The sequence below is a fragment of the Siphateles boraxobius genome, unplaced genomic scaffold, assembly GCF_051911475.1.
Source record: "Siphateles boraxobius isolate OS27281-9 unplaced genomic scaffold, OSU_SipBor_1 32, whole genome shotgun sequence".
In the NCBI taxonomy this organism is placed as follows: Eukaryota; Metazoa; Chordata; class Actinopteri; order Cypriniformes; family Leuciscidae; genus Siphateles; species Siphateles boraxobius.
Genome location: NW_027508942.1, coordinates 2405984 through 2433376, shown reverse-complemented (window position 1 = coordinate 2433376; position 27393 = coordinate 2405984). Strand labels below are relative to the sequence as shown.

Genomic DNA, 27393 nt, shown 5'->3' with positions numbered 1-27393 from the left:
AAAGGTCCAAAGGTCTGTGAAAAAGCTAAGAACCAAAGCTTTGAAGTTATTATGATGTGCTGCTCACGTACAGGATACACCAATGAGGACTTTCCCTTGCTCCCTCGGGATCTAGGTTATTGAACTTGCACTTTAACAGTACATCAGGGCCTTTGTTAAAGCACCAAAGGTGTTAATTAAATGGAGCGGCAGAGTCAGGACGCAGGAAATGCACGGTTGTTTTACTCCACAAATAACCATTTATTCTTCACACATTTAGCGAAAATCACGGTTTATTGTAAAGGACACAAGAAGGTAGAGAAACAGAGAGATGTAGCAGTAGATTAAGTACTCGGTGCATGGCACATCATTCTTAGGGAGGCGACTCACTGTGAGTCGAGTTTTTCTCTTTAATTCTGGCACCAAAAGCTCCGAAATATTCAACAGTGATAGTTGGCCAGCCAACTTGAGCCTCGTAATATGGAGTAGGAGGAGTAAATTAATCTTTGCTACAACACGAGACAAACCGTACCTTCACGTTAAACAGTTCTTTTCGTAATTTCAGCTGAATTGGGATTGAGTCGGTTTCTGTTAGGGCTGCACAATTAATCGGAATAAAAACGAAAACGAGATATGACTTAGTGTGACTATCGAATCGCAAAGGCTGCGAAAGAATTAAATAAGTACATGCACTGCGTGTTTCAGAGTGAAGTGCAGCACTGTGTTCTTTCACAAGCGAGCACCTTATGATCTGGTGTTTTCAGCTCGATTAACAGTAAATGCTGCTCCACACAAACTCATCTCAGCATGTGCTCTGAGTTTGGGTCGCTTATTACGTGCATTTAAAAAAATGCAAAGCGCCAAACTTGAGAATTGTTGGGAAACTGGCTGAGAAGTGAGAAGTGCTTATAAACCAGCTGTTGTCAAAAAAAAAAGCTTTAAGGGCTCTCCGTGGTTTCTTGACAAAATAAAAGCTGGTTTAACGTTTGAAAATGAAAAAATTAAGACTAAAATATTATTATTGTAATTTTACAGTTGTACTGTGAAATAAAAATCACATTTTAAATCACAATTTATCAGAAAAATCACAATTCATCCCCCCCCCCCAATCGTGCAACCCTATTTTGCATTCAGGACATACAGTATTCAATATTTCAATATTTTCAGAAGCTGCTTTGACAAAAGTTTGAATTTGACCTCATTAGTAAATTTACAGAACTCAAATGACCCCCAGCGTGACCTTTAACACTGAAATTCTGGTCTGCGGTGCCAGAAATAGTCTTTAATTACAAACACAAATCAAAGAACATTGTGTCCTCACTTTAGAAGAGAGAAAAAAAAGAATCAAAATAGATAGTGAAAAAAAAAGAATAGCAGTTATTAAAAACCACCAGTACCATCGTAACCTTGTAAAATTAATATCTAAAACTCTATAATGCATGCCATACTATGTGGTTGTTGTTTTTAATTTTTTTAATTTTTTATTTAAGAAAGTTAAAAATCGAATGTTGGGAATTTCTTTTTCTACATTAGCAGTGTTAGACTAAGTATTTTGTGTTTGTGTCTGTCGGTGTTTGTGTTTGCCTATTGTGTGTGTGCTTATAAGCTCTGTGATGAAGAGGGGCTTAAACCGATATGACATCATTTTTACCATGCAGAAAATCTGCCAAGTCTTCCACTGTCTTTTCAGTTGTGATTGTCCATTTGTGTCTTTTTTAGGTCTCCGTCTGTTTTCCCGCTTCCCTCTGCTGTCCTTTCTTGACCTTGTCCGATCTGCTCTGGGGTCTTGGACTAGAGAACAGAAATGACAAGAGAAGAGAAGAGAATACATGCATATGGTGCATACGTCTGGCACAAACAGAGCAGCTGATTAGACATTCACTGTACACCTTCCTCTCCGTTTCCCCTGTCGCGTCAGACTGACCTATAATTTGACAAAAAACTGTCACCACTTGCTGCAGTGCCCAGGGCTAACACTTCTTAGCACTGGAGCAAATAGTTATCTGTGAAAGTGTGTGTACGTCTGTGCTTACTGCGTTTTGACAGCTCACTTATATAACATGGGGAACAAGGAGGCTCAGAGACACATTTTAATGTATTATGCGAATTTTGGCAAATTTGAATTGGAGTCAAAAGGTCTGAGACTGAATAGAAAACATGGAATGAATAAAAAAAATATTTAAATCTGAAAATAAAGTTTAGTTTAATTTTAAACAAATACACATGATGATGTACAGTAAAGTGAATAAGAGTGAATATTTCAGATTCTGCACATTTTCTATTCTAAAATATTTTAAAATGTAATTTATTACATAATTTCTCCAGTCTTCAGTGTCACATGATGCTTCAGAATCATTATAATATGCTTGATGCTCAACTCATATCTTGCATATTTCTTAAATTATCATTGTTGAAAACATTTGTGCTAGTTCATTTTTTGTGAAAACCATGATACATTTTCAGGATTCTTTGATGGCTATAAAGTCAAAAGAACAGCATTTATTTAAAACCGAAATCATTACAAATGTTTTTACTCTCTCTTTTGATCAATTTAATGTGTCCTTGCTGAATAACCGTTTATCAATTTAGTTTTAAATTAATACTACATTAACTCATTCAGTATTCATTTATTTCAAAAAAAGTTTTGAATGATACTCTAATTTGTAATGAAGTAATATATGTAAATTAATTAAATTAAAATAAAATAAAAAAGCATTTTCACTTTCACAAGTTTCAGACTTTTTTACCCCCTCAAAAATGAAAATAATTGACTTGGTTTTGTGAGGAGCACAAAAGAAGATATTTTGAATTCCAATGATGGTTTGCTTTCAAATGGGCAAAAACTGTTGAACAAATCTTCAGATTCATCTTCTTTTGATCATGTTCCACAGATGAAGAAAAGTGAGTAACTGAGGGTGAGTAACTGATTTCAGATTTTTTTATCTTTAATTCTTTCAATAGGCACATCAGAACACTCACTCGACTGTGTCCAAATGTCTTTTTCATCTCAGATGAACTCTCGGTCTGATTGGAACATTCTGCTCCCACCTGAAGGTACAAAGAGAGAGACAGAAAAGAACATGTTCATTTAAAAAGCAAACAAACCTCTAACAATCGAGCACAGAGCGGAGGGGATAGACAGCTTGGTTTAAAAAAAAAGAAGGAAAAAAAAGTCTGTGGCCACAATGGAGCAGAGATACAGTATAAAGTATAATTGTTTGCTGTTTACATTTTCCACAAAAGCCTGAGCTATGAGATTATACAATGTTGCATAGAAAAAAAGATTAATCATGTTGCTCAAGGGATGCAGCATTTTCAGGAAATGTTTTATATGCTTGTCTATGAGCTCTGAAACAAGCTAGAAAGATGTTTATGGATCAACACATTAAATAGAAGAGTATAAGACTACAAGAGATTGTTTTTAACTGTAAAGTGCACCCTCATTTTTTTTTTATTCTGACAGGACAAACAACAGGGAGGTTAAGTTAATGGAAGTGCTGTAGAATGGTGTCAGCCAAAAGAACAACATTATATAGGCATTAAAGATTAACCAACTAAAACTCTTGTTCATTTTCCTTCACTGTCTACAGTAGGTCTGCTTCAAGTGCTGTTTCCTCACAATTATTGAGGCTGAGGAATTTAAGGAACGTTCTGAAGCCAGCAGAGACAAATGAAACGAGTAGCAAATATCAGCGATGACACGTGCCTCTGGACCACCGATGCCAACTATTTTCAATGGAAAGTCGCTAGATAACGTCATATGCTAATTAGTACCTTCATGACATCATTACGTCACATTTGCACTCTGCCTAATGTCAGCACTTTACAATTGTTTGCAAGTCTCTTATTCTTATCAAGGCTGCATTTATTTGATCTAAACCACATTAAAAACAGTAATATTGTGAAATATTTTTCTAATTTAAAATAAATGTTTTCTATTTGAATATATTTTAAAATGTAATTTATTCTCGAGATGGCAAAGCTGAATTATCAGTCTTTAGTGTCACATGATACTTCAGAAATTATTCTTATATTACCGATTATTATTAATGTTGAAAACAGTTGGACTGCTTAGTGTAATTTTTTTTTAACAGAGATACATATTCATGATTATTTAAGTAAAATAAAGTAAGTAAAATCAACATTTACTTGAAATCGTTTGTAACATTATACATGTCTTTACTGTAACTTTTGATCTATTCAATTAATAAAAGTAATAATTATTTCAAAAGATACAAAAAAACTTACTGAACCTTTTGAACTATAGGGCCCTATCTTGCACCCGGCGCAAATGACTTTGTACACTGACGCATGTATCATTCCTATTTTGCACCCGCGCAAAGCGGACTTTTCCCTCCACAGACAGACGTCGGTTAACTAAGAAGTACACTTGCGCTCCCCGGGGCGGTTCAGCGCAAAGAGGAGGCGTGTTCCGTCGCAAACTTTTCCTCATGCTATTTTGCTGTTCTATAAAACAATTGCGCCACTGACCAGAAAAAAAACTAGTCTAAAGTCAATGCCGCGTTGCGCGTACATTCAGATGCTATTTTAAGCGCGCATGCCTAGCCATAATACAGAGTGTGAACAACGCGTATACACTGTAGATGATTCTCTCATCTACACAGATGCATTTAACTTTTTGCAAATGATACATTATTATAAGGAAAAATATTAAAACACGAGGGAAATCATTGTTGTGTCCATGACGATGGGGAAAATAGGCATAAAGCTTACACATTTACCCAAATTATTATATGCATGTTTAACCGAAGCTAATTTTGTCGGGTTTGTCCATTCCCCAATGCCACTTCTCTTTCTTTTACGGCCCTGACGAGAACATCGATCTCCTCGGCTGTGAACCGATTCTGAAGCGCGCCTGGTAAATGCGCCGTTATAATAGTGTTGCGCCATGGAACAAGCGGACCTCGTTCATCATGCTCTTAAAGGGAATGTGATATAAAGCTCTTATTGGTTTGTTTCCCGTTACGCCGAAACCACACCTATGAATAATGAAGCTACTTCAGACCAACCCCTTTTAGATTTGCGCCAGGCGCAAGAGGCATTTATACCGCCGGGAAAATAGCAACAGCGCCGGGATCCGTCCACAAATTTACTTGCGCTATGCGCTTTGACACTTGCGTTTCAGATCGTTAAAATAGGGCCCATAGAGTATGGAGTCCAAAATATGAGAGAAATATTTAAAATGTAAAACTTTTAATTCTGCATTATTTATAGGTTAAATAAATAAATAAAGTTAAATGTGACATTGGTCATGTGACTCTTTATACAGACAGTCAGTTGTTCTTCCATTGAAGCTCAAGATGCTCTCTGATCATTTCAAATCATGCTGGAGAACCTGATCATTAGGCAAAAGAAAAACAAACCACATACTAAAACATTATCTATAATAATAATAATAATAATAATAATAATAATAATAATAATAATAATAATAATAATAATAATAATACGAACTACAATAATGAAAAAAAAAACGAATTTGTGGTTTGGTCTTCAAACACACACTACCCTATGATAAATGACTTGGTAAATACTCTAGTAAGAAAGAAAGATCAGCAGCATTCATGAATGATAAGATGCCCCTGGTGAGAAAGTCAGAGTAATGTGTTTTATCTCCGTCACACTGCTGTCATCAGGACCATCAGCAGACTGAGATCTGCTTCGGGAACATTTTCATTAGACAATCTTCATGGCATGTCATCTACAGAGGATGATCTTGTGTTTCTTTCTCTCTATTTCTGTCGTTCTTTGTTTCCTGTCTCTTCTTCACGTGGATATCTTCCCCTCACACACACGTTCAGCTAACACACAGCCACTTACCCACAATCACACACACAATCCTGTCATTACAGTTGATAAGCGCATGTCAGCAGTCAGTGAGATGTATCTCTGGCTTACAGAACTGCTCTCTGCCATGCTGATATCTGTGAAGCACTGTCTCAAACATTCCAGAATACAGGATCCCACATCATGACGACCGGAGATCAAGTACAGATAATGGCTATCAAAACGAATAACGAATAATTCTGCCGAATAATATTCGGTTGAGGCTTGCACAGTCACTCCTCATGTTTGCTGGATAACAGGTGAGCCAAAAGAAAGCACGATACTATACATAAATCTCTAAAATCACAACACAATAATGAGTGTGTGAAGTGAATGAGTGTTCAGTATACTACTCTTATGAATGAAATGAGTAGGCTAGTACAAATTAAATAGCAGAAATCGGAGCTTGGCAAGAGTAAATCAACTAAAATACTATATCATACACGTTCTACTATTTGATGTGTATATTTACATGCTTTAAAGTTTAAACCTTTTATGATATGATACACTAATTAATGGAATAAGCACAGCAAGATCTCTGAGCGTCTCTCAGAAACCAAACCAGCTGACTGTCAAGAGGAGCCTAATAATCAACTAGGATACATATACATTCTCTACTACTTGATATATCTATTTAAATGTTTTAAACATTGTATGATATGATAGGCTATAATTTGTTCAGATAATTGAAAAAGTGTTTACTTTCTTTTCTTTCCTTCCTCCTCAACCTCTATGTTCTTTAATCAGCTATTTATAGAGTCAGACTCCTCTTATTTGAGGTTGGGGTTGTCCTGACATTACTCAGTACACAGAGCTCTGGAATATATATATATATATATATATATATATATACACCTCGGGTCGCCTGAAGCACGACCGCATTACACCTCAAAAAAATTTTTTTTATAAGTGACAAAAGGCATATTTTTCAGTGATAACTAATGAAGAATACTACACACCCCTAATGCTTACCATACGAATGAGAGCGTTGCTCAAAATGGGGTTGTAATCTATTTAATCTGCACTTTTTTTTTTAAATATCTCCAAAGATCTATGACGTGCACTCAGAAAAAAATTACAAAGATAGAGTATAATAATTTTGAGGTAATTTTTAGCTATCTTGGAGGCAACTTATTATAGAAAAATCAGGGTAAATCCCAAGGCATAGTTCTTTTTTATGCATTTTTTATGACTACTGTATGTGTACAGTACTTGTGATGTAAATTTCATCATCAGCCATATTTTTCTAAACATGTGTTCTCTGCATGCTCAGCTCACACACGCACCTTGAATTTCTGTTGTGCTGATTGGTTGGTCCAATTTTTTTTTTGACAGTCAAAAAAAAAAAGGATTAATACAGAACAACAACAACAAAAAACCCTCAACTACATTAGACAGCTGTGCCGACGAGCATTTGTGTGAGTGATTAAGAGATACTAAGTATAGTTGCATGATATTGCGGAAAAAACTGGCATTGTGATATTTAGTTTTTCTGTGATATACACATAGGCGGCCTTACTTATGTTTCACCCGTTATAATGTGCATGCGCTGGTCTTAAGTGACATGTATGCTCAATATTGTATTGAGATAATGTTCTAACCTGTGTAGTAATAGTACTGATAAATAGTAATAAGTATTTATTGATGAATAATTATTTACATAAATATGATCCTAGGTTCTCTCTACATACATGCAAAATAGTTAATTTTACAACATTTTAAATCACATGATTTTAAACCTAAATTTGATGGATTAATAGCATGTTGTCACCACAAGTATATATATATATATATATATATATATATATATATATAATTTTTTTTTTTTCAGTGTCTGTAGGACATGTACTTACATAAAAAAAACACCTACTGATTTTAAGTTTCATATACAAACTGGTTACAGCAGTCAGATCAAGCGCTTGTCACTACAGTGACCATTTATGACAAGTGACATGGAAGGACGTTGAAAACAAAACAAACAAAAAAAACAACTGATTTTAAGTTTCAGATACAAACAGACAAACTGAAAGTGACCATTTATATTTATACATGGCTATCAATGGACAATTTGATGTGGTTTTGTACGTCTCACAAAAAGGACAGTGATACAGGTTACAGCACCGTGTGCATCTTGAAATTACAGGGCAACTGCCCTTTTAAAGACATTCATCTAGAACAATGCAATAACAAATAAGTAATCATTAGTCGAGCAGAATCATGTTAATTTTAGATTAGCCCTGCAGTCTGTCCATGGTATTATGTTCTGAAGTAAAAGATTAAAATGAGAATCGCTGTGGTTATCTTAAAAGTCATATCAGCTAAACACGTTTCGCTTCGGATGCACAACACTACACACGACTATACATGTTGAAACAACGAAACAGTAAATAAAGATTCCCAAAGATGAAATACCTAACGATATACAATCAATGTTGTTAATTATTACATAATTTTTCTTGGAAGATCAAAGCACGTCCGATTGTTCACCAACTCTCTAGTATTGTGCATGCATGTATGACGTCACCAAAACACACCACCGCGCATGCGCGTAACAGTGTCCAAAACACACCACCGCGCATGCGCGTAACATTGTCCAAAACACACCACCGCGCATGCGCGTAACAGCGTCCATGACGTATTGGACCATCAAGCTACGTCATCGTGCTACAGGCTAAAGCGAGGACCTCTTGGTTTCAGTTGCAACAGGCCCCGCCTTCACTAGTCAGTATGAAATCAACCTTGTTTTTAGGAAAACGTGTTTTATTTGCGATCTTCTGGAGAAATACTACACTACCCACAATCCTAAGTATAACACTGACGTCTCTGATTGGTCGAACTCGCGGTTACCATTGCGACGTTTACCGCCCCCGCGAACAGCTTAAAGTATAATACCGGTAGTTTATTTGTTTATACCTTTGCCTTTTTTTCCGTTAAGTTAAAATGTTATTTTGAGCAGGAACGTTTTTTTAAAGTAAAATGAAACGTACATATGCCAGTGGTGCTGAAAAACGAAAGATATCGGACAACAAAGGAAAGCTTTATTCAGTCTACCAAAAGTGACCTCTTTCTTTGGTCCAGGCAAGGTGACAAAATCGCTGGACAAAGATGAACTTATCACGGCATTCTCAGCACTCAAACACAGAAAAGTGGATTTCTAAAAAGGGTTTAGGTGTAATCTACGCCCGCTAGAGATGCGCGGTTGGCGGTTACAGCCGCGGACTCCGCGGATAAACCACGGATTGGGCGGATGACGTGACGAAAACATTTGTTTTAATTAAATTCGGGCGGTTGGCGGGCGGTTTCTAGTCTCGTGGCTGACATCAGCAGCGCCTTGTATCGCCCAATCAGCGAATGGCGGACGGGTGCGGTTTTGAAAATTGGTCAAAAACGTTGGTGCGGATGGATGGCGGACGGATGATGAGTTTTGATGCGGTTGCAGATGAAATAATGGCCCATCCGCACATCTCTAACGCCCGCCGCCCGGTAGGCTGTCCACGGTGCTGAAATAACGCGGAGCCCATCACTGTATTTATGATAAGTTCGGTTCAGTGTCAGTCAGATATGTTTTTTTTCTTTGCTTTTGTTAATAATTTAAGTTGAGAGGATGTTTGAGCTGTTTACTTTATGTCAGCCCAGACAGCTGAAAATATACTGCGCTAATCAATTAAGCAGAGAAGCTGCCGTCCGTGAAAGGGCGTGGCTTATTCCAACGTAAAACGCTGTATAATTGTATATAGTTTTAATCAAATAAGGTTGGATGATTTCTATGTTGAGCTGCCTGTTCGTGAAGCTGAAAGTGCACGTAATAAAATAATATACCATTGATGCAAACCAACAGGAATCCATGCTTTTTCTGCTCTATTATGTTTATGTTTTATATGGCTAGGGCCCCATATTAGTTATTGAAAAGGGCCCCCGGATGCATAAGGTTGCCACTGGATATACATTGGCATATGAAAATAATTTCACCAGATGACTTGAATAGGATCTATTCGGAAATATATAATCATTCCAGAATGATTTTATATTGGAGTGAATCTGCAGAGAAAACAATAAAACAAATTACAAACATAGATAAATAAAATAAACAAAAAATACACATGAAATAAATAGTGCTTTGTGTTTTTCAGGTAAATCTAACAGTATTCAGGTACGGAAATTAATCGAATGTAAAGTAACTGTAAAAATTTAATATAAATAATCTTGGTTAAAGCTACGAAAGATTTAGATTTTCTCTTTGTATTTCGTCCTTTGATTAACATTCATGACACAGCAGTGAAATTAGACTGCTGTCACTTCAAGACCGAATGCACGGATCCAATATAATGATACGCATCTGCTTTCTTTATCAATTATTTACATTCACGTGAGCCATAAGCGACTGTTTACGAGGATACTCATTGAGACGGGCATTTTGACATCATTTTGCGTGTATGTGTCCCACAAATAGAAGCCGAAGAGAAGGGAATTTTGTTGTTGTCGTGGGGTTTAGTTTGTGTGCACAGAAAACAGTAAATGTAAACTGTGTTTACAATTTAGTTTTGTTTTTTAAATAGCAGGTGCTGGTGTTTCATCTGGCGGGCATTTAGACAATCAGCGCCACACTTACATCACTGGTAGTTTCTATTGTGATGTGTTAGACCCTACTCTAAAGTAGGAGCTAATTTAGTCCCCCCAAAGGGCGGGCTCCCACACCATAAAGTGGGTGCTTCCACCAGTAGTTATAGGAACTATAAAAACGTTCCTCTGGTGCGAAAGCCCCTTTGACTGGCCCGAAATGTATTGGCTCACCAATGGCGTTATTTTGGAAGGGTCTATCTGTTTAGCTGACCAATGGAAGACAGTTTAAAAAACCTTTTTGAAAACAATCATTATTATTAGTTCCATTTGGTGCCTTAAAGGTACATAAGTTACACACTTCACCCTTAGCTGAATGGAGCAGTGATAATTTCTCATAGATCCAACAGCAGCGGTTCAATATACCATTGATCAGGAGAAAACTGCTGAGCGAGGCCTCAAAGCTTATTCTCGAACGAAATTGAATGCAAAGTTGTAAATGATCTTAAATAGCTAAGGGATACACTGAGATGCAATGAACATAAGTCGTCCCATTTAGTCCAAAGGGTAAGGAAGTGGCCATTAGAGTATAAGGGGCACTAAAGATTTACCTTCACCATCTGGCAGTCTTTCGGTCCTGTGCTCTCTCTCCTCATTACCGCACTGCTCAAAGGCAATTTACTTGTTGTTGTGATCCGGGGAACTTTCGGGATGTCCTTAAGGAAGAGAGCATAAAGAAACAGAATGTTATGTTATGAAAGACACAAAGGAATAGAGAGAGAGAAAGAAAAAGAGGAAAAACAGGAGAGTGCTGGGGTTAAATTCTCCAGACGGTTTATTATGAAGCACAGACAATTTTCCACTTAGGTTCATTTGAAGTCAGTTGTCAACTCTCTCTCTGCATTGTGATCTACAACTCGATTGTTCTGTTATTGTTTTCCATTCAGCAAATGCTTTTATCTAAAGAGACTTACAGTAAATGGCATCTGTTCCATTAGCCAAACAACATAATTATAAATGCTAAGTTTTTTGCTGGTTCTGTGCTTATAGAGATTTTAATAATATAATATGTTTATAATATCAACATCAATATATTATATATACCATATACATATAAATGTATACCTTATATAAAAAATGGGGGAGGGGGGTACTTTTTATGTAAATGTTTGTCTGTAATAATAGTATACAAACTATAAATGAAAATAATAGTATATAAAACATTATCAAAGTCCCTTTAAGGCAAGTCATTTGTTTCAATGTTTGCAACATTGATAGTAATAAGAATTTTTCTTGAGCAGCAAATCAGCATATTAGAATGATTTCTGAAGGATCACGTGACACTGAAGACTAGAGTAATGATGCTGAAAATTCAGCTTTGCATCACAGGAATAAAATACAAATGTATTCAAATATAAACATTCACAATATTAGAATTTACTGCATTTTTCATCAAATAAATGCAGCCTTGGTGAGCTGAAGAGACTTCTTTCGACCCCAGACTTATGAATGGTAGTGTATCTTTAGAGAATTGTATTATTTTTATTAGTTTATTCTATTTTGGTGGAATGACATTGTGTTTTGTCAGTAATAATAGCAATAAAACTATAAAAAATTATCAAATAATGTATTTTTTTGCATTATTGATCCTCAGACACTCAGAAAAAGCAGGTAAATGTGTCTCTGATTACCGTATATGTGCGTCTCTAGGTAAATCAATGTGTGTAATTAGCGTAAAGGAAAGAAAAAGAGAGGCTCTAACTGGAGGCTTCTAGAAAAGCTTTTCACACATCCGATCACTCATTTACTGAGCAAAGCAAATGAGATAAATGTTACTACAGTAAAAAAACTCCATAGAGTCTCTGAAGTGTCTCTCTGGAGAAGTAATGATATAACAATAATCAGCTTAGGGACTCTCTGCTCCTCAGAGTGAATGAAATGGAATATGACACACTTGTTGCTTCCCCATTGCAAATCAGCATGATGTCTATAGAGGCCCAGTTTTTTTTTAGTAAGTCAGTTTTGAACATGGTCATCTGGTATCGACTGGAGTTCTTATTATATACTTAATTTGTCCAGATTTGAAAGGAAGATGTGCTTATTCAATCAAATTACTATATTTTGCACAGGTACACAGTAGACTGGTTAAAATCATGGTTATGAAGGCTTTGAGTTTGCACATTTCACTTCAGGACATATCCATGAATCTTGTATCAAGCCCTCAGAATTCTTGTTTTTACATGAGAAATGTTGTGCTGTATTTCAATTCAAAACAACTCTCATGAGAAGACCAACAGCATCAAGACAAGATGCCGCCGGGCGACTGCTGTAAAGAGTTATTACAAATAGGCTTTCGTGTTTGAGTTACTTGTTCAAAACACCTTTAATTAATCGGCTTGGCCTCCTTGGTTTAAGATGAGCTAATTAGCGGATGTTTGGTAGAAATACCTGCAGGGAAAGCAGGGGTAAAAATTATTTTGGTTCTCAGTTTGTTCAGATTGTCAGTTAATTAATGGTGTTTAACTGTACATAGTGAATCAACAGAGTTAGCATGATCAATTTCCATGATTTCCAGCATCATCACATTCAGTTCTGTTGTTGTCAGCTGCTGTTGGCTTGAGATAGAGAGATCAAAACTTTTGACCTCTTAGCTATTGTCAATTTAATGCATTTACAAACTAGCTTTTATTTGGGGTTTACTTGAAATATGACTTATATACAGTCTTTAAAGATTATTTAAATACTGCACCACAACAGACACAGACCGGAATTGCTAAAATAGTTTTTAAACAGGTTTGAAGACGCTTTACCTTTAAGTAATTTCCAGATAACACATTTAGTATGCCATACATACACATAAACATAGCATCAGCATCAGGAAAAGCAATCTGAGGTCTATCTCTAGAGGCAGGCTAAGTGGCTTCTCAATTACATTTCAAATTAGTTTGAGCGAACCCTGGCTTTAAAGGTAGATCTTTTTTTAAACAATTAAAAAATAACGTGTTAAAAAAATGCTGCACGACTAACCTGATCCAGGGCAAGTTTTTTTTCAGGAAATGAGATTGTGGTAACACTTTATAATAAGATTCCATTTAATATTAGATAACTACACTAGTTAGCATTATCTAATTATTAAAATGACTTGTAAAGCATTTCTTTAAAAGGTGCAGTGAACAATTTCTGAAAACACTGTTGATATTTGAAATCAGCCTAAACAAACATTCCCTTCATCGCTCCGCCCCCAAAATGCATGGACTGATGTCTCTTTATCATAGCTGATGCAAAGGAAAATAATGCTTCCTCCCCAAAAAAGCGAAAAGATGATGAACGACGAAAAACCAAAAATGAACATACAGTACACAAGTATAAAAGCAGGAGTTTGTTGTTAGTCGTCAACAGCACAGCAGCTCCAGACAAAGAATGACACTCAAAACTGTCCTGTTGTTACATTACAACAACAGCACAAAACCAATGTTACTCATGTATGGAACAAAGCAACACAACCTTGGCATCTGTTTTGAGGCCTTCTCATTTCAGTAGGTCCAGCGCTGGAACACTTTCCTAATATAACAATGGTTCTAAAGCTCTTGCCTGATCATAATCCTACTTTTTCCAGAGATATTCTTACAAGCTTTTCTCTTTTTTAATGTCTCTCAGCCACATCTCTTTCTACAGTCTGTCTTCAGTGTTGGGGAGTAACGGAATACATGTACCGGCGTTACATATTCAGAATACAAATTATGAGTAACTGTATTCCGTTACAGTTACAATTTAAATAGTTGGTATTTAGAATACAGTTACATTGTTGAAATCAATGGATTACATGACGATACTTTTCTGTTTCATGAGTTTATTCACTCTCTAAAGAAATTAAGGCAACTCCATGCATTTCCCAGAAGCCCCAATATGAAAACAAAAAAATGCGCGGTTTGCGTGATCAGTCACAATGGAGTCGGAAGAGGAGCAGCGGGAGCTAGATGTATGGAGCCGGAACAACAGAGCCAGGGCAAGAATGCGTTTCTATTTTGGAAATTCAAACAGCATTTCACATTAAAGAAAGAGAAGGGAGAACAAATATAACTGTGCAGTGCAACCTCTGCTTGCAAGCAACCATCCTCCTTTCAGCGTCCAAAGACTCCACCTCCAACCTGAAGAAGCATCTTAAAGTTTTTTTTTTTTTTAATTAGCCAGGGGTAGTCGTCTGCTGTAGTTTTACTGGTCACCTTGCTATTTTATAGTTGTATCAGGTAGGCTACTAGCTACAGGGCTGTAACAATATGCGATATGAAACCGAAATTGCGACACTCAGATCCACGAACCTGTATCGCATGCGAGAAGGCAAAATTGCGACACACCCCTTCCAACTCCCAGAGTTATCCTTCCCGTCCAGATCCAATGCTACCACATCTTTAAATTACTATTAGTATTATTTGAAGTTAAGATTATAAAATACGTATACATACACCACAAAACTAGTTGCGGAATAATTATTTAAAATTTAGCAATTGCGTTATGGACATGCATTTTCTGAGAATGTAGGCTATATTTCAAGTTTTGACTGCAAATGTCATTTAATACCAATATATATAAACGTCTGTTTGTATATCCATACTCCCTTAATAAAGGAGTCCAGACATTAGAAAAATATCTGTCTACACATGCGTTTTATATTTAATATGAGGGAAATAAACATGCGTGACACAAAAAATATTTAACTTTTAGGCCAAATATTTTTTAGTACTTCTGTGAATTAGGCTACACGGCGCAAACCAAAAGTAATACCCACCGGATGAAGAAGGGTTGGCTCTCCACAGAACATAAAATATTCATTTTATTTAATTTTTCTTGTTCGCATTTATGAGGAAAAAACAATGTTACGGACGTGACCACTCTGAAAGCGGCACTAAACAGATGCACAAAGCCTTTCTTTAAAGTGAATTTCGATTTGTATTAATTGTATCTTAATTTTAATCAATGTTTCATCAACCAAATTGGCTGGAATTAATAAATAAGTAGTAAATATAGCAGACAATAGATATCACGGCATGGAGGCGCTGGTGCGTGAACTGGGGCTCATCTCATAAATGAACCGAAACTTGTAAGGTAGTAAGGTAGGCTAGCCTCCTTGTCTCACAGACATGTCTACTTTTAAACAGAACAATTCAAAACGAAAGAAAACAGACTGTTCTCTGTTTATGTAATCCGTATGAAATGTGCATTTCTCTGCGGCGCGTTCACTAGAGTGCTGCGAAGATCGCGAGTCATCGTCAACTTCATCTTTGCAGCCGACACTAACATATTCAGTCATTACTTTTGCCGGTTCTTTGTGACAGCTTTTAGGTGCTTTATTGGCAGCGCCACATTTACATGTTACATGAACCCATCACCACCTCATCACCGCACCGGTGACCGCAACATACACTTATAGTCTTTGTTCTTCTATAGCAAATTATAATATATTGCACTTTCAGGAAGACATGGGCCTAACACATTCAGCCAGATGGAACAGAAAAACACACCAGAATAGGCCTGTTTAGTAAGCAGGATTTGATGGCCGCATTCCTACACTTTTAAAATGCAATTCAATGTGGAAGTAATCCAAGTATTCAGAATACGTTACTCAGATTGAGTAACGTAACGGAATACGTTACAAATTACATTTTTGGGCATGTATTCTGTATTCTGTAACGAAATACGTTTTGAAAGTATCCTTCCCAACACTGTTTGTCTTCAAATCTCCCTCTTGCTCACTTTCTCCTCCCCAATCATTAGTGGACACGCCCCCTACTGCTGATTGGCTCACTCTCTCTTCTCCGCTATCATGAGTGGACACGCCCTTTCTACTAATTGGCTCACTCTCTCTCCTCCCCCATCATGAGTGGACACACCCCCTACTGCTGATTGGCTCACTCTCTCTCCTCCCCCATCATGAGTGGACACACCCCCACGACTGATTGGTTACAAGTGTGTTGTGTTGCGGAGTTCGATCAACTTTCAACAAAGTTTGTCAGAAATCGCTTTCTGCACCTTTAATGTTGATTTTAAGATTTAATAATACATCAATACAATAAAAAGCCTCTATTAATATTTAATGAATCAGAGCTTGCATGAACTAATAGTTGCGTTTTTATTAATGTGAAGAACAATGAATAAATAGGTCTACTGTAACCAATGCATTGCTCATTAGTCAATTCATAAACTAAAGTTAACTAATGGTACTTTATTATAAAGTCCTAAATAGATCGTAAACAGATACCGGATACTGGACCAGTCAGCTGGAAACAAAGTGATATATTTCTGATGCAATAAATTGCCTATATGAAAGTTATATTTATATGATTTATATTATATAATTTGTATTTAAAGTCATTTATAAAAAATTTATTATTGCTTTTTTATAATTGCATGCATTTAGTGTAAACACCTAAGCTTATGTTTTTATGCTGTTTGTGGATATATATAAATTATAAACTTCTAAAATTAATTTCCATTAATACTTGCATAATGATCTTTTGATCTAAACAATCTACTTCACATACACAGTATTTGCTAACAGGCAAATAGCACAAACACATAAATGTCGCATGCGACTAAAGCTACAGCACATGACATCTATCAACGGCTGTTAAACATGAAGCGACTATCATTTAAAACTGCTTGTTTGTTAAAACCTCACGCTGATGAATCTTTCAGCAGCAGGGACTAGTGTGCGCTGGCTGACAGTATAGGTTTTGCACGGCTGTTTGGAAAGGATTAAGCCTCATTACGTTCCCAACAGTTGATGAATAGGGACTGTAATGAAATGCTGAATGGGACACTGTAAGAAGGACTAAATGTCTTCTGCTCATCCACTTAGTTTGAGTGGAAGAAAGTGATTTTTACTTGAGAGAAAACCATGGCCAGATATTTCACAATGACATATTTAATCTTAGGAGAACACTTTTTGACTTTTCAGGGTTGAGATTTGTGTCCGGTTTCCAATGAAAGTCTAGCCTGGCTCTGCCCTCCTACGTACTTCCGCTCAATTTTCATTTTCCTTCAGTACTAGGTCTGGGATTGTGCTGTAGTCTTTGGTGGTTTTCTCAGATTAATTTTTAACCGGGCCAATCAGCGAACAGAGGGAGTGGCTGAGAACGATGACGTTGATGTTGTGCGTTATATTGAGTTGTAGTTCAGTAATAGAGTGCCGAAGTTAGGACGTCACTTTGTAGGCCAAAACGCGGAAGTGAGTTAGCATTTTAGCACTTCCGGTTCCCTCGCCCTAAAGTCTCTATGGGCTTTTTGAATTGGTTTTTGCTAAATCTCCTGAAATAAGGTCTGTGGTTAACAAAGCCTCTAAATATTTTCACGTTTTGATCTATGACATAAAACACGCCAGTTATAACCTGCTTGTGGTTTTTTAAACTTTATTGTGTCTGCTTGTGGTTTTTTAAACTTTATATAGGCTTCAAAATGTATTCAAGTGTATTCTAAATGTATTCAAGGCCATTCAACCGAGACTGCACTACTGTCGGTCACAGAAGCCCTGCGGATCGCAAAAGCTGCTTCCAAATCTTCAGTTCTCATTCTGCTGGATCTCTCTGCTGCCTTCGACACTGTGAATCATCAGATCCTTCTGTCCACCCTCTCATCACTGGGCATCAAAGGAACTTCCCTCCACTGGTTTGAGTCCTATCTCACAGGTAGGTCCTTCAGGGTTACATGGAGAGGCGAGGTATCCAAAGCACATTAACTGAACACAGGGGTTCCTCAGGGTTCAGTTCTTGGACCGCTCCTCTTCTCCATCTACACCACATCATTGGGACCCATCATACAGGCACATGGTTTCTCTTACCATTGCTATGCTGATGACGCACAGCTCCACCTCTCATTTCAACCAGATGATCCCACAGTAGCTGCACGTATCTCAAGCTGTCTGGCGGACATCTCGGCATGGATGAAGGAACATTACCTGCAGCTCAAACTGGCAAAGACTGAGCTTCTCGTCCTCCCTACCAATCCGTCTCTACAGCACAACTTCACTATCCAGCCAGAGTCATCCTCAATCACCCCATCAAGGTCGGTCAGAAATCTTGGAGTAATATTTGATGACCAGCTGACCTTCACAGACCACATTACAAAGACAGCTCCATCATGCAGGTTTGCCATGTATAACATCAGGAAGATCAGGCCTTTCCTAACTGAGTATGCAACACAACTTCTCGTCCAGGCCCTGGTTATTTCTAGGCTTGATTACTGCAATGCTCTTCTAGCTGGACTTCCATCATGTGTTACTAAACCTCTACAAATGATCCAGAATGCTGCAGCCCGCCCTGTCTTCAATGAGCCCAAAAGGGCTCACGTCACTCCTCTGTTCATCTCACTGCATTGGCTACCACTCGCTGCTCGCATAAAATTCAAAGCTTTGATGCTTGCTTACAGATCTACCACAGACTCAGCTCCGTCCTACTTTCACTCCCTACTACAAGTCTACGTCCCTACCAGAAGCCTACGATCGGCCAAGGAGCGACGGCTCGTGGTGCCATCACAGCGAGGCACTAAATCACTCTCCAGAACATTCTCATTCACGGTTCCATGCTGGTGGAATGATCTCCCCACCCTCGTCCGTAATGCAGAATCCCTGACAGCATTCAAAAGAAAACTCATCTCTTCCATGAGTACTTAACATAAAAAAATAATAATAAAAAAATGAAAAAAAAAATCTTCTCTTTTAAATCTTTCCTTCCCTTTTAAATCTTCCCTTTCTGGCTTTTGCTACTCTGAGCAATGCCTGAACTTTGTATTTTGAGCACTTCTTGCGTCGTTCTTCCCTCCTCACGATGACTCGCTTGCTTTTGTCCTCAGATGTAAATCGCTTTGGATAAAAGCGTCTGCTAAATGACTAAATGTAAATGTAAAGATTATCTTGATAGACAAAACGTGTAAGGGTCACAACTCTTTGTTGAACACAGATCTTATTTTTTGCGATTTTCCAAAAGCCTATGGGGAAAATGCATAGCTTTTCGATCAAGGGAACCCATGCACCGCTAACTTCCGAGTTGTCCTACAAAGTGACGTCATAACTTCAGCACTCTATGGCAGCGGAGAAAGATGCGAGCGAAGCCATTCGATCCGTTGTGGCAACGCTGCCGAATATCAAGAAGTTAAAGCCAGAGCAAGAACAATCTTTGCTTAGTTTGGTAGTGGCCATGATGTTGTGGCCCTCCTCCCCACGGGGTTCGGGAAAAGTTTGATTTTCCAGCTCGCTCCGTTAGTGGTGAATGAGTTGGCTAAGGCAAACGTTAGTCATACGTCACGACCAAACGTTAGAGATTGGTTATGGCAGATCCAATAGTTTTAGACTTCAATAGAGTACACGCCTACAAGGAAGTTAACGCTTGTCAATGGAGCGGTGCCAGACTCTATGTACAAATGAAATGTACGAGAGTCTGGTGGGACCAGGCTAATGAAAGTCTTGCTGAAAAGCTCAAAGTGAGACACTTCAGATAAAGATTCTAAGGAAATTAAACAAATATGACATTGTATGAGAAGATACTGCATCTTTTTTTCCTTTCATGTCTTTATGAGTGCTTGATAATGATGCATTTTGAATACCATGTTCAGTACCTACAATTTTCCTTCATAAAAATAATATTTTTTCGAGAAAAAAAAGCTGAAGGCCAAAGCCTTGTTTTATGAGGTCTTTTGATGTTTTCTAATATGGTTCTGTGGAGACCTCTCGCTTATGGACAAGAGTATTGGAGCATAATCAAAAAGAACTGCTCTGTCCTCTGGGTTTAGTACATATAAGCATTGAGATTCTGAGCAACACTTCTCACTGAGGCTGAGTGCTTTTGCGTCATCTAGGGGAAAAAATAGACGCAGATTCTCCCACACTGTCTGCTAAATAAATCAAGCACTGTTAATGTTTGTGTTCTCAGTAGTACTGTATGCACCGAAAGAGTTGTTACTTAACAGTTTGGATGACAGATTGTCTTTTGTGGATTATGACATTCAATCCTAAAATGTTGCCACAGAGTAATAAACCTCTTATCGTCAATTTACAAATCACACTATGCTTATGAGACAACAATACAATTGTTAAAGGAATATAATGTGCTGATGTATATTTATATATATCAAATGTCTTCCAAAATAAGTTAGATAGAATACGTGCACTACGTTTTTATTTCAAAATGTTCAGATTTTCAGTGAATAACAATTTCCGCATAGGTCTTTTTCTTACACAAATATTTCATTTGGATTCAGAAGTTTTAAATCTAGCAAACTGTAGCATACTTTTATGTTACGTTTATGTCGTTTATGAAGGTTGCTCAGTGTCCAACTATTCATTCAAGATATGAAATACCCTTTTACAAGTTCTTGTATTTTGTGTTTATAACATAATAGTTCTGTCATGACTGAAATTCGGGAAATTGTCATGGTAATAGAGATTGACATGGTAATGGATATGGCAATGTTAATGTATTTGGTCTTGGCGGAATAGATCTGCTACGCTGCTGCAGAGCAAGTACCAAGATTTGCTACTGCCAATGCATTGCAACATACACGCAACATACACAAATTAACCTCCGTAGCAGATCTATACAGGTGGAGCTGGGGAAGGTGGAGGGTTTCTGAAAGCGCGCTGCAGACTGCTACCAGCAGCACCCCGGTTTGAATGTTGAGCCGCAGCTCATTGGCCGCTGGTTCAACAGCAACCAATCAGCTGTACTATGTAGATAATGATGTGATGGCTAAATGAGTCAAAGACTCATCAGCCTGCGCCATCTAGAGTTTCATGCCAGAACTAGGTATATATTTATAATACATACTACATATACGTACATATAGATAATACATAATACGAGCAAGAGTGCCATTTTCTCGAATATCAGCACAATTGCAAAATGTGATATTCATTTTATACAACAGTTCAAGAAATAATAATTTGATTATATGAATTGAGAATTTCGACACAACGTTGTTGTTTTTGCTGAACGAAGCAGGTGAGTCAATTTAGTTTCACATATAATAGTATAATTTCATTTTCCACCAACATTTCATATTTCTTTACTCAAAAAGTTGTATTTAGAACATTAATCTCATAACATTATTTGGGCAATTGTAATTGCAGTGTAAATGGATTTTGATGAATTGTCAGATGGATTTCGTATACTGAATTCATTTAATTGGTACAACAGGCCTATTGTGTATAGTGTTAAACAGTGCCATTAAAGGTGCATTGTGCAATATTTCTGAGGATCTATTGACAGAAATGCAATATAAGATCCATAACTATGTTTTCAGTGGTGTATAAAGTGGTGTATAGTGGTGCATAATGAACCGTTATGTTTTTATTACCTTAGAATGAGACATTTATATCTCCATAACCACGGGCGCACCCTTCAATGGAGGTCGACATGTTATGTCGTCATGTTTCTACCGTAGCCGACAGCGAACACACAGCGCTACAGAGCATGTTTCGTCACTACCTTGAAAAATAAGTTTTCAGTGGTGTATAAAGACCTTACTTAATGAACCATTATATTTGTATTACCTTAGAATGAGCAGTTTCTATCTACATACACCGTGGATCCCCTTATATTGAAATGCGCCGACATGTTTCTACAGTAGCCCTAAACGGACAAACGCGTTTCGTTACTATGTTGCTCTACGTGCAAGGAAGCAAGCTTAGTTCAGTGAATAAAACACTAAAACAATGATGAACAAGTAACAATAATATTTGCAATAACATATAGTTTTAATGAATAATTAAGTAAACATAATTTCTTAATTTATCCTTGTAAAGAAACCTCATTGCTGAACTGGCTAATCTCTACTGCCTCATACGACATTTATTTTCCTGTCGGCCACCGTAACTTTTGTTGGTTGCAATTCGTAACCTCACCACTAGATGCCACTAAAAATCACACACTGCACCTTTAATTAAAAGATGATCAACAATGTGTAACAACTTTGTTTTATTAATAATATAAAAGGATTGCCCTTTATTCCACTTGAGCATCTCCCCCCTCAAAATGTCAGTGCACAGCCCTGCTGTTTTCAACTGAAAAAATTTGTGGCCGTTCATTTACACAACACCAGCATTTTGAGGGCCTGAAAAAACGATACTTTTGAAAACAGGTTTCAAAGTGCAAGTTTTTGAAAACTATAGCGTCTCCATGTAAACGACAAAACTGCAAATTTGTGAAAGCGGTGATGTCGTGCGCATTACATGTTCCGTCTACAGGCCTGTGGTGTTTCTTTACAAAGTGACATCGCCAGCTACTTGCCTGACCAGAATACAGCGCTTTTAGTTGTCAAAGGAAAAACTTTTCCGTTTTTAGTACATCGTTGCCGAATTATTTTTAACCATCCCTTTAATATTCGATTGCATGTCTATGACATGAATAAACCAAAATAAAAAAAGTCTGTCTTGGTCAAACTACATCTGTTGGTCATTTAAAATCTTGCGTTTCATCACATCAGAGAATGGTTTTGGTGTTCGTACCTTTGCGTGCGGCTGCTGAAAGGTGACTCTTGAGTTGTTGAGCAGGGCTGAGTATCTCAACAGGTTGGAGGGTGTTGCTGGAAATCTGTGTAAACTTCCGGTCTGGCTGTGTAGGACAGACGAGAAGCAGATATGTACGGTGTCCTTCAGGGCTTTCAGCTGTGACTCCTGCAACAGATTAAGTGAGACAACACACATGAGATTAATGGGCAAATGTTTATCACGCTGTCATCTTATCCTTTTGTCCTCAAACCATTTATCTGTTCATTTGCTTCTCGCTCTCTGCTGAAATTGCAAAATCCCTGGCCTAAAGAGATAATACAATTCATTCTCAAAGTTTACATTTTAGAAGATAGCAGAAGAGAATAACAGTAAAGCTGAACTGGAATGACGAAGCGGATCGGCTCATGTCTCACCTTATCTAGCGCTGCCTTCTCCAGTTCATCTTTGGCTACTTTGAGTTTATTCTCCAAGTCCATCAGTTGCTGTCCCTGCAGAGAAGATAAAATTTGATCCTCTTATCATCTTGCCAAACTCACACAATTCTTAGTTCAAACTACTTGTAAAAAGTTATAGAATTTTAGGTTTATTGTTATGAAAAATGCACAAAAATACTATTTTCAATTTTTATATTAAATATATATTTTTCAAAAAAGGTTGTCTCAAAAATTGAGCTTTCAGTAAGATTTTGTTTGAGTGCAGTATCAAACATTTCCAATAGATTAAATTCTTTCCTAATCATTTTCAATGCGCACAATGTGGGTTCACATAGCAAGTGCCAAAACTTTTAACAAACAAGTTTTGTACCATTCCGATGATGAAGAGAAAAAAAACTAACCATAGAAACCATTTTTGGTCAAAAATGACCCAAGAGCACCAGAGGATTAAATTCTATTTGAATCCTATATTGTGTTCAGAGACTTTGTGCATAGAAAGTGTGCAAAATTAGCAAACTAACCAAATAACCCATTTTTTAGCTAGATATAAATTAATATTTGTAGCAGATTTAAAGATACATTGTTAAAATAAAATGCGTCTCATTTTGCACACTTTCTATATTAATCTAGATATTTTATATCCTTCAGTATGTCATTTGCTTAGTTTCATAAATATTGCTATGTGACTGTGACGCTGTGTGTGCAGTCAACAAGAGACTCATTGAGATCTAAATAGGTAACAGAGATTGCCCATCTGGGATGATTAGCACACGTTATCTGGGCAATGAAAACTAACAAGCTTGGATATAAGAGATCATACAGAATGGACTTAAATGTTCACATAATTTCTTAAATATGTGTAAGTCATCTAAAATCTAAAATGAACAAGCTATCATTTTGCACTCACAAGTTTCAAGGTTCCTGAAATCATGAAAAAAGATGAAGTCATTTTGTTTGTTCTAAAAAGACATTCGTTTTTGAATAGCTTTTCGGGAACGAGGTTAAACCTTTAGAAACTACTAAAGCCTTTGGTTTTGAGCATGAAACAAAATCAATGGAAGACACATCAGTCTAAAGAAATATAGCTCTAAGATAGTGTTTTTTTCCTCAGTGACTCAGTGGTTGTACGTACACACACAAAATAATTAAACTAAAGTGAAAATAAGTTTAATGCGCCTCGCTAGATAAACCAAATAAATCTTTAATATTTAATTTCATATCACATTATAAATGCACTGGTTACTATATCAGTGGTTCTCAACTGGTTTGGCCATGAAACCCACATGGTCATTAAGCTGCAACCCAATTGTTTAGGAATTTAAATCAAACAAACATATTTCTCAAAAAATTGTTGACACACACATAAATACCATCCCACTTTACATCACATATACATAAATTGTAAACATATAACTAACACTGATGAAAAAACAGTATAAGGTAAGACTATTAAATAGCAGTCCCAAACCATAAGTTGGTATGGAGCCACCACAGTCATCAAAAATATAGAAAAAAATCACAAAGTGAAAATAAAGTGTTATTTTGGATTAAGGTTATACGGAAACTACAGTAAGCATGGTAAATGCACAATACTAAGATGGCCTGTTAATACAATGTATGGACAATGATCCTAATGAACAGGATGAACATCATACCTGCATGCAAATCCTTCCCAGCTAATACACGCATACTAGTTATGTAATTTATTGGTACTTTGATCATTTCATGACATACTAATTAACAACATAACTTGTTGCATGTTCATAATTTAATTTGCTCTTTAGTGAATGCGTGCAATTGAAGAGCACAGTGTAACGTCTGACAGGACAGGAAAGTTTGTTTTTCTTAAGTGAGAAACTTTTTATTTTGTAACAAATGACGAAACATTAACATTAGAATAATGACACTGACATATTGCCTGAAAACATTTTATCTGAAAGCAGATACTGAATCAAGAAAACACATTTTTCTCAGGCACTCTACTTAAAATACGTCTGACAGAAGAGTACACAGCTTCCAAGTAAGTCTTTCAAAATAAAAGTCTTGCATCAGAAAAGCATTTAAAATTCTGTGTTTCTTTTTTAAAAAAAATTTTTTATGTTGATGTTTCTTTGACTATACATTCTGAGCACCACTTAAAAAGGTCTTGAGACCCACCGGTTGAGAAACACAGCTCTAAATAAATGTCAATTGCTATATATACAGACCGACAAATATATTGTGTAATGGGATTTGTTTTCAATCAACGTAATTGATTACCATAATCACAGTAGATTGTGGAATATCCTTAATTGCTTGTAAAGTAGCTGCCGATTTATTAAAAAATAAAACTGCATTCAAAATATAATTAAAACAAAGAACAAATTGCAATCATCCTGATTTTGTGTTATAACAAGCTAATATGTCACTGCTATCAAAATTGAATCTATTTAATCTTTAATCTATGTATAATTATTTTCACAGACATCTTTCGAGCATGCCAGAGAAGAGGCACCAAAGGAATAGCCAAATCTTAAACATGTATGGCGTTTTGCTACAGAAGATGAATGATGGTAAAAAGGGTGATAAAGGACAATTACAGTACCAAGCAAATGCTAATATGTTTGAATAAACAGCAATGTCACACAATATGTAACAGTGTGTTCCTAAGAATCTTTGACACATTCAGTACATGATTGTGATAAAAAAAATGGCAGTGCTTTGAATAAGAAAGAAAAAATCCATTTAATACTGGCTAGATCTGGGACAAAGCAAAGGTGTGACAAAGCAACCTTGCTCATTGTCCTTCTCGAGCTTTGCTGTGCTATCCTGAGCCTCTGAATGTTCTACCTTTGCTTCCCATTACCGAACAGTGCCACTTCAAACCGACTCGTACTTAAAATGCAACTCTAGATATAAACTCTGAAAATAACTTCTTTAATCTTGAATATAAAAGGAGGAAGGATAATCTTCCTTCATTGATTTCAAACAGGGGAGGCAGAAATTGATGTACAGCGCAGATAAAAACACATTAGAGGAAAATAAGCCCAGATAGAATATTGCTTTTTGAATACGTTTTGCAGGCGCCTTGACCAACAAAATTAGTAATATTCTTTCTTAAAAATAAACAAGACATATTTGACAACACGTGTTAGCCTGTGTTCCCGATTAAGCAGCAATGGTTTCAAAGTGATGCACTTTGTGTGAAAACCCAGTGCTTGTATGATGGTACCAAAGGGCAATGTGCTGGAAATATCAGCTGACATTTTCCCATCTTACACTGCAAATAAGAGAGGAAAGGTCAACCTACATGGCAGGAAAGGTCGCTGTTTTTTCCATGAATATTCACTCTCATCTCACATAAAAAGGTCAAACCATTCAACTAGAGTGCACATATTACCCCTAATCTGTTATATTTTGGCCAAAAATGCAGATTATTGCGTATGATTTGTTTGACGGTGACATTCACATTGCTTTGTTTGCACTTTCAAAAGCATCTCAGAAGTCAGAATGGTTAAAAGAGGTTAAAGACGCCATTTGGAATAAGAGGATTTTGGCTTTCGGATCATTTAAGCTCTAAATGCTTTTGTACTCATAAAAGTTCAACTTACAGCAATTGTATTCGACTTTATTTCTCTTTTTCCTTTGGTTAAAATAAATGTACTACTGTTCAAAAGTTTGGGGTCAGTAAGATTTCCTCTCTATTTTTAATATTTTTTATTTTTAAATTAGCACTTTCATTGAGCAAGAAGTCACAGTAAGGGCATAGGCCTATATAATTTTCCAAAGGATTTCTACTGTAATAAATGTTCTTTTGACCTTTGTATTCATCTAAGAATCCTGAAAAAAAAGTGTCACGGTTTCCACAAAAAAATAAAATAAAAAAAAAGAATCATGTGCACTGAAAACTGGATAATGATGCTGAAAATTCAGTTTTGCATCACAGGAAAAAAAAGATATTTTAATATGCAAATAGAAACATAACTGTTTTTATTGTATTTTGGATCAAATGCAGCCTTATTGATCATAAAAGACGACTTTCAAAATCATAAAAAAAAAACTTCCTGACCACAAACTTTTGAACGGTAGTGTAGATATTTA

The 27393-nt window shown here is 36.6% G+C and overlaps 1 protein-coding gene across 1 annotated transcript in view; it reads right to left on the bottom strand.

Moving 5' to 3' along the window:
* Positions 1-219: 219 nt before the first annotated feature.
* The window catches only part of luzp2 (leucine zipper protein 2), a 141736-nt gene continuing 114562 nt past the window's right edge, over positions 220-27393 (bottom strand). The window contains exons 8-12 of the mRNA XM_077194526.1: positions 23293-23367; positions 22877-23044; positions 10995-11099; positions 2959-3027; positions 220-1770 (exon numbers count right to left, since the gene is read on the bottom strand). Coding sequence (XP_077050641.1) covers positions 1666-1770; positions 2959-3027; positions 10995-11099; positions 22877-23044; positions 23293-23367 — 522 coding nt within the window. The 3' untranslated portion in view covers positions 220-1665. The remainder of the gene's footprint in view (positions 1771-2958; positions 3028-10994; positions 11100-22876; positions 23045-23292; positions 23368-27393) is intronic.